The sequence below is a fragment of the Tigriopus californicus genome, chromosome 2 (assembly GCF_007210705.1).
Source record: "Tigriopus californicus strain San Diego chromosome 2, Tcal_SD_v2.1, whole genome shotgun sequence".
NCBI lineage: Eukaryota > Metazoa > Arthropoda > Copepoda > Harpacticoida > Harpacticidae > Tigriopus > Tigriopus californicus.
In genome coordinates, this window is record NC_081441.1 from 15,226,654 (window position 1) to 15,236,905 (window position 10,252).

The window sequence follows — 10,252 nt, forward strand, 5'->3', positions numbered from 1 at the left end:
TCAAACGCTTTTTGTAAGTCAACAAAAATTCCTACCGAATACTTTTGGTCACTATTGTTGGTCATATTCTTAAAAAAGTTGTGTATTGCGTGCATAGATGAATGCTTGGGTCTAAAACCAAACTGAAAATCCGTTAGGTGTTCGGGGGCGAAAGAATAAAAAATTTGCCTTTAAACGACTTCCTCTACGACTTTCGATAAAGAGGACAAAATACTAATTGGTCTATAGTTTGAGGCCTCGTCTATTTTTCCTGTTTTGTGGAAAGGAAGGAACTTAGCAATCTTCCATTCCTTTGGGACGAAACCAGTGCTCAATGAGATGTTTATTAGTTCTGTCAACGGGCAGGCAACTTCATGTTTTATTTCTTTTAAAAGAGTGTTTGACATTCCATCTAAGCCCGAGCTATTTTTACGTGCCATTTTCTCAATGGTTTTAAGGACCTCGCCAGAAGAAATTGCTTTGAAATATATTTCCGTCCATTGGAAGGGGCATCAATGTGGTCTAAATAATCAATATCGTCCGCGTCATCCGTTAGTTCGTCATTTAAACATTGCCCTATAGTAGAGAAATAGTCGTTGAAAGATGTGGCTATTTCTTTTTCCCCGTAAATTTCCAAATTTCCCGATGTTAATTTTGTAATACGTTTGCCTTTTTTGCAATATCCTAGAATGTGTTTAGCACCTCTCCATATTCGATGAGAATTGCCGGAGTTAATGTCAAAGTAATTTTGCCAATTGCTCACTTTGGCTATTCTAATCAATTGAGACTCATAATAATGAGGAAATCTTAAAAAGGGGAGTGGTAGAGATCTGTGCTTTTGTACCATGGTGAGCAACCTGGCATCATTAATTAGAAGCCAACCGAGTGTTATATATGGTGAAAATACCACGCATATATGGGGATTGAAGAAGTAGATCCATTGTTAATGCCATACTAACCTAAACTAACCTAACCTATCCTAACCTGGCCTGACCTGACCTAACCTAAGCTAACCTAACCTAACCTAACCTTTCGGTTGCAAGGGCCTGGGGGCGTCTATGTCGCGGTGCCAGCCTGCGGCAGCTCGGTTGCAAGGATTTTACGCATATTTATACTCATTTCTTGCCTTTTTTGATAAAAAGTCTGGAAAAAAAAAACGTTGGAGAAGCTGAATTGAAGCAGGAATTGAACTCACGTCCCTGTCAGTGACTATGCTTTGCCTGATGCTCGGCTTAGCTTGCTCGACTGCTTGATCGTACTTCATTATACGGGAAATATTGGTATATTAATTTTTATTGCTACGATCGAGCCCAGCTTTTTCAGCTGATTGTCACAACAGCTATCTCCCCAGCTGTTTGGGCAAATGGTCAATGGATCATGCTGGAGGGCTAGTCAGAGAAATGACACTCAAGAGATTTCTGAGATTTTTTTGGTTCCCTCCCAGCTGCCTGGTGTGTGCAATGGGGATTGATTTTTAACACATTTAGTTACGTGATTCTCAAAATCAAGGTCCGAATTCAGGGAACCAGTGAGTTGATGGCTGGTTTATCAGCTTTGGTTGAAACTGAGTAACGCAAGATACGTTAATCAGCCCGACACCCTGCTATCCAACTACCAAATTGTGTTCAAGGCAAAGTCTCACGTGGCTTAATTCTAGATTACTTATATAGTGGCTACACCAACATGCTGGGAGAAATTGCCTCAATATCACAAATTCTTTGATCACGTTTATCGAAAATTGACTTTTAGCGTACATTTATTCTGAGGTTGCGTGACGTAATATACTCGGCGGGATCAGGATCTCGAGAAAAGGGGATTTCCTAGAAAACGCTTTCTTTAAAGTTCCCAGAGGGAACTTCAGGGAAATTCAGGTTGTTGTAGTGGCTTTTTGAGTTAGTGTGCCTAAACTTTGCTGAATGGTTCCCAATTTGAGATGTACTGTAATCGCACATTTTCTTTGGCTCTACAAGACCCTTTGATACGGTTCGGAAGCTACTGAAAATTGTTCGCAGTTTCATCTGTTCGTTTTTCTTCTTCATAAATTTGCTTTGCCTATGTAATCTGGGAGATTTTGCGCATACATAACGATCTGAAGGTTCACCGATTTGCTTGCTGATAATAATAACTGGATGTTCTGATGCTGAGTTTAATAAAAGCATTCTTCAAGGCCAAATGTACTTCATTTCACTTGCCTAATGTTATCTTACCAAAGAATCAGGGTTTCTAGTTTTCCCTTGAACATAGGTTTGATCAAAAAAATTGATCAACGCATATTACTGACTCAAGACTTCTGTTTTCCCTATGAATTTTAGGGGGAACGATGATGGAGCTCGATATAGAGGGGTAGGATTTCGTCGTTCGTTCAATCTCACCGGGAATATCGATGGTTTATCGGCGCTAGCAAACCGCACATTAAATCTCTACGGCCACTTAAATCGACCCTAGAATCTGGGTAGCATTAGTACTCATGGGGCCTTTGAAAACGCAAAATATTAAGTACCTTTCGCACCATTATCATGCGTCATGTACGCACAAATTGACTCACACTCAAAAACACTTGTAGACACGCAGAATTAGGAAGTCCAAAACGTGCGTCTTTGATTGATCCTTCGAGCAGTCGTTCGAAATACAATTTGAAATCATTGTCTTTGGCTGGTTATTTAAGCAAGGAATCTGAGCTTTATTATGATTTTCACACCAATATAAACATTCTTCTATGGATAGATATACTGTATGTACATTAAAATTAATTAGAATATCATTAGATTAGGTCCTGGTTATCTAGGCCTCGGTGAGACGGGAGCTGGCCTCGCTCAGATCGTTTTTCACGAGGGTAGCTGCTTCTGACAAATCGTTCTTGAGGTCCAATCCAACCTCTTTGGCGGCCTTGGCTTTCCTATCCGTGTAATCGGCCGTGCTCTCATAGGTCTCCTCCGCTGACCGTTTCATATTGTCAGCCGTTTCTTGAGACTCGTGAAGGGCGTGTTTGGTGGCTTCCGCATATGACTCTACGGTTCGGTCAATCTCATCCTTCTCCTGCCCGTAGACGGCCTCCGAAGTTGCGGTTTTGGCATCTTGATATTGATCTTCCATGGTGTGAGCAGCGGCCTTCGACTGGTCGGCCGTTTGATCCACGTACTTATCAATTGAGCTCTCTTCCTTTCCGTACACGACCTTACTCACGGAATCCTTCACGTAACTGAAGGCATCGCTAGCCATCTCACTGGCTTGATGGACCAAACTCTCCTCTTTGCGCTTCTCCTCGTCAGTTTTGGTCATCTCCTCGTACTTGTCTGCAATGTCATCCTTGGTCTCTTGAGTTTTGTCCTGGACCGTGTGCAAGGTCTCCTTTGTACTCTGTGCCGAACTATCGATGGTCTTGTCCACGGAGCTCTGTTCCTTCCCGTAAATCGCTTGGTTGACACTGTCCATAGCATTGTTAGCGGTATCTTTCACTGTATGAAGGGCGCTGTTGGTGGCATTGGCCGCTTGATCCACATAGGAATCAGTTGACTTGTTGTTGTCGTTGTTGGGACTCATGTTGGTATTCTTTAACTGGCTTTGCAATTTGGTAACTGTTCACTTCGAGTTTCGGATCGGTATTAATTCCCTCTCTCCGGCGCTCGACGTTTAAATAACATTTGAAGCAGAGAGAAAATCCTGCCAGGGTGTGTTGTTCTACAAGTGCAGCAGCGGACTGTGGAGTGCACTATGCGCACATACCCTGATGCGCGTCACAAACGTTTCAACGTTTTCTGCCTTGTTTGAGGCAGAGCTTGCGGAACAATCCAGCAGGTTCCCGATTTTTCTTAGAAAGGCCATAGGATAATACCAACGTTCTCTGCCTGAATCCTTACTCAGAAACGTTGGGATCAAGGCCCATGGGACCTGCTCTATTTTTTTGGGTCGCAGTTGTTCGAGAGCTCAGGCTTGGTCTCACAAGTGTACTCCTTTCAAAACCTAATATATATTTCATGAGTATTGACACAAATGACAGGCGAGAGAGGTATATTCTATAAAGTCCATCTTAAATCGAGCTAATCTTTCTATTGTGGGTCCCAACCAGATTGACTTGAAGGGTACTGGGTGTGGCCAGAGTGAAATCAATCACTTCGTCGTCGTCAATATCCTCGTTCTCATTGACCATATGCCTCATGTCGGAATCCAATTCCAACTCTCTCTGCATCATCTGACCTTTTCGAGCCCGATGACATGCCCTCAGTCTACCACCCGAAACCGCAACAATGGTCATGGCCATGAAACAGAGTGCAATGCCCATCCAAAGCCAGAAACTCCACCAAGAACCGAAATTCACGCCACCCCGATCGTCAAATTTGGCGGCTAGGTGGTAATGGCATTCATCAACGTAATCCGAGCAACACACAGGAAAAGATGGGTACTCCAAAAGGCAGGCTGGTTCACACGAGCAGATCCCCTCCTGCCAGAATTCGGCCTCGGGGCCCAGATCTCTTTCGGGGATGCCGCAACGCATGACACAAGAGACCGGGCTCTGAACGGGGATCTGATCCTCGATGGGACTGGGATTGTGAAGTATCGAATATCGGCAGAATTCGACATTGGTGTAAAATAAGACCTCATCCACGGCTATGTCGCCCAAATAGCCCAGTCCGGCCTGGCCTTCCAAAACTATTTGGTAAGGCTGCCGGGGGTTCGAGGGTAGTTTGACAGCATATTGGTGCCACGTGGGACCTTGGTTTCCGGAGATTTGCCACAAGGGCTCATATCCTGTGGTGTTGCCCGCTCCATCCGGAATCTGGTAGACACTCAATGAGCCCATTGTGAGTCCATTCATATTGATAGCCAGACTCAGGCACTCGATCTGATCGGACGCTTGAATGAGAGGCGAGTAAAGGCTGGCCGTTTTCAATGGCATTTCAATTTGGGACGATTCCAGGATCATATATGGACCTGCGTGGTCGTCGAGGGGGCCTGTTCCGAACGAGCGGTTAGCATTATCCGAATGGACCCAGAATAATTCATCTAGCTCAGGTTGCCCCCAATAACAGGTGTCGTGCGTGAAGCTGCAATTCAGAGATTGCTCCAGGATGGGCTTGGAACAAGTGGGCTCCGTTCCGTTCCATGCAGATCCATCGCAGATCAAGACGGAGCTTCCAATTAAGTCATGGCCTAAATGTGAAAAATAAGGGACGGTTAGTGGGGGTGAATGGGTCAAAGCTTGTTTCCCTTACAAATTCCAACCTACCAATGTTACAAAAGAAGGTGGCCATTGCTCTCCCGTGTTTATAGATTCGGTATCCGTTATCAGGAGACGGGACATTGTCGCAGCCACGCTTCACACACACGGGATTGCTTTTGGGAAACCACATATTATCCAAGCAAATGGCCACGGAGTAGTCGGACACCAGAGTGAACCGTCTCTTGCATTTATAACGAATGGAACGCCCACCCTCGCGCACCTTGATCCGTCCGTTTTTCAGGTTGGGGAGTGTGCAGTCCTGAGAAAAGCTCATAACCTCTAAAACCTGCAGCAGCCCGTACACCAGAAGCACCAATGTCCCTAAATGAAAAGACATTTTATCACTTGACCCTAAACTTGATCCCGTCACGAGCGCCTTAAGACCAGCTCTTTTCAAACGATGACATGATGGCGGCACTAAAGGGGGTTTTCAAATCAACTGCATTATTTTTTATTCCTTTGTTGGGTGGTACGCGCTATCACAGTTTGACTTGGCCATCGTTGGCCTTTTCCTTCTGTTGGTTGCTCTTGAGCGAGCGATAGGCCTGGATGACGCGGACTCGCTCCTGGTTCAACATATGCTGGCGTGCCAATGAGATCTCGGGCTTATCGCTCTTAATCTTGCTCTTGAATTTCTGGGCTAATAACAAAGTGGAGTTTTTGTTCTTCTGGGCGGGGACGGGGGCAGGACTGGTGGAGGCTTCGTTCTCGGAGGTGGGCATCTTTTTTTTCTTGCGCATTCCTTTCAAAGAGGGCGGGGCGTGGACAATGTCGTTGAATTTGATGTCATCTTGGAAGTCTTCGAACTCCTTGAAGTCCTCGCCATCGTCGCCCAGCTCGTTGAGAATTTTGCCCAATCGACGCTTCTTCTTGAGCTTCTTTTCCTTCTCCTTTAAGCGTTTGATCTTGCGTTTCTCTTCCTTGGAGCGAACCACAATGCCTTTTTTGGCCAATTTAGCCCGTTTCTTAGCCGCAATTTCCTCCTCGAGCTATAAGAATCCAAGGAGTTGGCTAGCAAAATGTTCAAATCTAAGAGAAATACGTAGACTCACGTCATCCTTGGGGCGATCTTGGACCATAGTTTGACCCGTTTCGGGATCGTCGTGCACCTCGACGTCGAATTTCTTTTCGTAATCCTTTCGCTTGAGCACACCCTAAAATAAAACTTCAGGCTGTGATTGTGTGTGCTTTTGCAATTCGAAAAACGAATTTTGTCTCAAGCTCGACTCTTCCTTACCTGAACTTGTTGGTGCATTCGATTGAAGAAGCGTTTCTGAGATTCGCCTTCACTCTGTTGGAAAACGGGAATCGGCTTCAAGGGTCGCTTCATGCCTGGTAGACGCATCTCATATCTTAAACAAAACCATAAATAAATATCTCACAAAAATATGTCCAACACGGGTTTGACATACAGACTGCGTGAAACACGTTCAGACTGAATTCCGAATTCAACCAAGCTCCAGAAATGGAAATGGCGACAAATTACGGTTTTACGCGTAAATGACTTTAATTACAGTTCAAAAAGCATTTGCGAATCTGACAATGCTGGAGGTATCATTTTTTGTATTCCCGATTAAAAAGATTAAAAACACAAAATAGTTGCCATGACCACATTGAAGGTTTTTATTTTTTATTTTTGTATTTGGAGTGCTAGGGTTGGAGAGGTTGACCTCTCGGTCAGTGAAGCTAGCCATCATATCATCCGTGAATAGTTCCAATAGGCCGTGTCAGTATAGTGGGTATCGCATTGGTTCTTTCGACTTCTCTTTCAACATGTTATGGCCTCTCGAGAGGGAAAAGTTGGAGCTCTTTCAGTATCTATATATCTATATATCCTGCTGGTCCAATCCCTCGTGCACGGACTTGGGGTTTGACCAACAATTCTTAAAGAAAGCTAGTTCCCTATTTGAGCAGTTTAAAAAGTAAGGTATGTCAAAAAGCCTTGGCTACCTCCCTTTTGCATACCAATTATAACCGTTTCATTTTGTAGGTTCAAACTACGTCCAACAAGACCATACTATCAACATGATCGATCATACTTTAAACTTTTGTAAGAGTTGGTTTATAATTGCCTGACCCATCTTACCCCATATATTTGGAGGAATCGAGTAATTTGTTCTTGTTCTTGGGTGCCTTCTTGTGAGGCTGAAGAAAGTCCGGATTCTGTTTGGCCTCCATCAATTCTCGAAGCTTTCGAGGCAATTCCTGCACATCATTTTTCGAGGGAGCTGAATTAATCTAAATCCCCGTCATGGAAATACAATTAGTAGCTTAATTCTAGCCCTCGACGAGAAGAAATAGAGGATCAAAGTCATGAAAATCTCTGAACTCATTCACTCACCTTGAGCTTGACCTTGTCATCCCTTCGTTTTCGCTGAACTTCAGGGTCTTTGACACCATGATGCTTCTTGCCCGGGATTTTTCGACCCATCTTATATGATTATACCTCTCTTTTTTTCACTTTCCGTGAGGTTATCTCGTTTTATGTCCCTAGTTTCATTTGGAAGCACGTGTTTGTTTGGATTCATAGAGTACCGAGGTTCTAGTGTTGCTGGAATATACGGTTCTAGCTTACATTTTCAGAAAGCCAGTCAAAGTACGCTCTCTGAGGCAAGTATATAGTTAAGCCATGTAACATACCAATGAAACGATGCGGTCTCCCCCTGATTATTTTTCATCAACTAACAGTCCTTACCTACAGGTTCCTTCAGAACAGCTTTGCCTGGCTTAGACTTAGGGTTGTTTCAGCAACACTGACATCTAAGAATCACAACATATTACCCCTCTTTTTCCTAGTAAACGTTATTCTCCACCGATAAGTTGGCGGTGCTACTTTTTTAAACTAAACCTAACCTTATCAAACCTAACCTAACCTAACCCAACCTAACCTAACACGATAGTAATAGCCCTTAAAGTCTCTACCTAAACCTTTCTAACAGTTTGTCACAAATTTAAAAATGAGCACCGGCAACTAATCGGTGGAGAATAACGTTTATCCTTTTTTCGTCTTGTGCATTGAGCCAATGGGGTACCCAAACGTGGTTTCGTGAGCGCATTTTTTGAGATGCGATATGTACCCAGTTGCACCTACTGCGATAATCAGATAGTTTCGTGAACGCACATTTTGAAATGAGACTGGGTAAAATTTTGTACCGTCGCATTTCAAAATTTGCGGTCACGAAACCACCTGGGGGGTAACCCATTCTAGTCATGCTCATTTCAACTATTACTATTTTCAAGTCAACTATTTCATTGCCTTTACATTCTTGTCATTTTTCTTGTTTTATCAACAACCTTTGTATAATGTCTAAACTTCATATTTCATTTTATAGTTATTTTTACGCCATGATATGGCCAAGAGTTGCAATAAAGATTATTAGATTATTTGTGTAAAGTCATAGACCACTGGAAATTCCAAGGGACAATGTAGTGCGGTACACTGATTTCGGACATTTTGTGGAGGAAGGATTTTGGCTAACATCACAGATAACTCGGACTGTGATGCAGCTGAATTTTCAAATATCAAATGAATTATGTTGGGAAACTTTAAAAAAATTCATTTTTGTTTGAGTTCTATCACTTCACCAATATTTTGGCTCAATATCAGAATAATGTTCACTTCAACCAGCTGGCAAATTTAAATAAATGGCTAACTCAGCGCACGTCCGGTTCAGGTTGGCTGTGATGTTTGTCTAAATCTTTTCTTCACTAAACGTCCAAAATCAGGGTGATACTTAACATTTTTCCTCGAATTTCCATTGCTTCACATGGCTAGTTAGTACCAATATGACATAATCTAAGAGCTCTTTTTCCTCAACTTTGGAAGCCTAGTTTTGAATATTTTCAGCTGAACTCTTTCAGCCCTTGTTTTATAGCTATTCAGCTCAAAATGGAATTTTTTTCGGAGTTCTTACTTTTAAAAAACTTTTCCAAAGTAGGATTAAAATTACAATTTCTCACAATCATTTCTTTTCATCTATACTCAGATCAAGTAAAGTCACCAATAAGACTCACTGTGACAATATCCCTTTCTCGTCAACTATTTTAATGCTTTTATCGTTTTGACATTTTTCTTTTATATTTTAACAATGTTTGTATAATGCTTATAAACCATATTTACGCCATAACATCACCAAACGTCGCAATAAAGATTTATTATCATTATTATTATTATTATTTAGCTACTTTTTGTTTCGGTCTACCTCTAGTAGTACCAAACAGGACATTCCCCGTCGTGCGTCTAGTTCTTTTTGGTCTTTTGGTCAAAACTATTTGGTCCCCTTTTTTGGTAGAATAAAGATTTCCCTCATTCCTTTTCTTACTCCAATTGTATTGCATCAGTTTTGCACCCTTTGCTGTCGATGGACGCCTTATTTTATTGTTTTCGGCCTTTGGCCTCAGGGATTGGCTAGTTTCCATACTGTCGAAATTACCCAAGGCTCCTTAGACACACCTACATGCCGGTTTTAGGTCGTTTGTAAACTGCCACGACGTCAACCAGCCGCCCCAAATGAAAAAGTGTGATATCACTTATCATGGGAACTATTGAACAACTCTGAAATGGAGTACTACTTCGTTTGATTCTGAAAATTGCTATGCATTAGTTTCCTAATGCTCTGCCACAAAGATCTGTCCATAGAGCACCTCTGAGTCAAGGGTAATGTGTGAAGCTCGATTAATAAAGTTAAAAACCTTTCTGAATTTTTGGGTTACGGATTTTTTGGATTAAAAAATATTTGCCTCCTTTTTCATTGTTATTCAGAATTATTTGGAGATATTTTTGTTATTTTTCGTTTTGTTTTTCACGGGCTTTTCTAACTGCTACAGGAAATGCAATCCGCAGTACTATTCAAATGATAGAATAGGAAAATGATAATAGCAACGAATTCGAGTTGGCTGACCGAGCTAGTCCTGCAATGAATGTAAGGTTGATCAGGAATGCTACTTAAAAATTAGTCCTAGTTTAAATTGAAAGATGCTACCGGATCAATAATTCAGTCCCTACTAATATTAGAGGGAAGCAAATTGTATCACACCCTTATATCGCATTGTCAC

General features: G+C 42.3%; 3 protein-coding genes and 1 long non-coding RNA gene across 4 annotated transcripts; 1 reads left to right on the forward strand and 3 right to left on the reverse strand.

The window, feature by feature from the left end:
• Window positions 1-2,760: 2,760 nt before the first annotated feature.
• LOC131893370 (uncharacterized) lies at window positions 2,761-3,519 on the reverse strand. The gene has a single exon (XM_059243365.1). It carries the CDS (start codon window positions 3,517-3,519, stop codon window positions 2,761-2,763), a length of 759 nt encoding a protein of 252 aa, XP_059099348.1.
• Window positions 3,520-3,924: 405 nt separating this feature from the next.
• On the reverse strand, window positions 3,925-5,490 carry LOC131891216 (MAM and LDL-receptor class A domain-containing protein 2-like; the record flags this gene model as incomplete). The annotated part of the gene is given in 2 exon segments (XM_059240744.1): window positions 3,925-5,127; window positions 5,204-5,490. Coding segments are annotated over 2 exon segments (1,408 nt in total), but the record flags the coding sequence as incomplete, so codon positions are not given.
• On the forward strand, window positions 4,805-5,930 carry LOC131891272 (uncharacterized). The gene is made up of 2 exons (XR_009374383.1): window positions 4,805-4,945; window positions 5,007-5,930. It is a non-coding gene; the product is annotated as an uncharacterized LOC131891272 (long non-coding RNA).
• On the reverse strand, window positions 5,633-7,744 carry LOC131891228 (coiled-coil domain-containing protein 137-like). Its single transcript, XM_059240751.1, has 5 exons — window positions 7,539-7,744; window positions 7,284-7,435; window positions 6,435-6,549; window positions 6,250-6,351; window positions 5,633-6,186 (listed from the first exon to the last, which is right to left on the reverse strand). Exons 1-5 carry the CDS (start codon window positions 7,626-7,628, stop codon window positions 5,677-5,679), a joined length of 969 nt encoding a protein of 322 aa, XP_059096734.1. The 5' UTR covers window positions 7,629-7,744; the 3' UTR covers window positions 5,633-5,676.
• Between the last annotated feature and the right edge of the window lie 2,508 nt (window positions 7,745-10,252).

Excerpts from the sequence above, each read along its gene's own strand:
- LOC131893370 (XM_059243365.1), bottom strand. The coding sequence starts at position 3,519 with ATGAGTCCCAACAACGACAACAACAAGTCAACTGATTCCTATGTGGAT.
- LOC131891228 (XM_059240751.1), bottom strand. The coding sequence starts at position 7,628 with ATGGGTCGAAAAATCCCGGGCAAGAAGCATCATGGTGTCAAAGACCCT. Across the intron at positions 7,436-7,538 it reads ATGACAAGGTCAAGCTCAAG|ATTAATTCAGCTCCCTCGAA; the intron begins GTGAGTGAATGA and ends ACGGGGATTTAG. Across the intron at positions 6,550-7,283 it reads GATTCCTCCAAATATATGGG|ATATGAGATGCGTCTACCAG; the intron begins GTAAGATGGGTC and ends GTTTTGTTTAAG.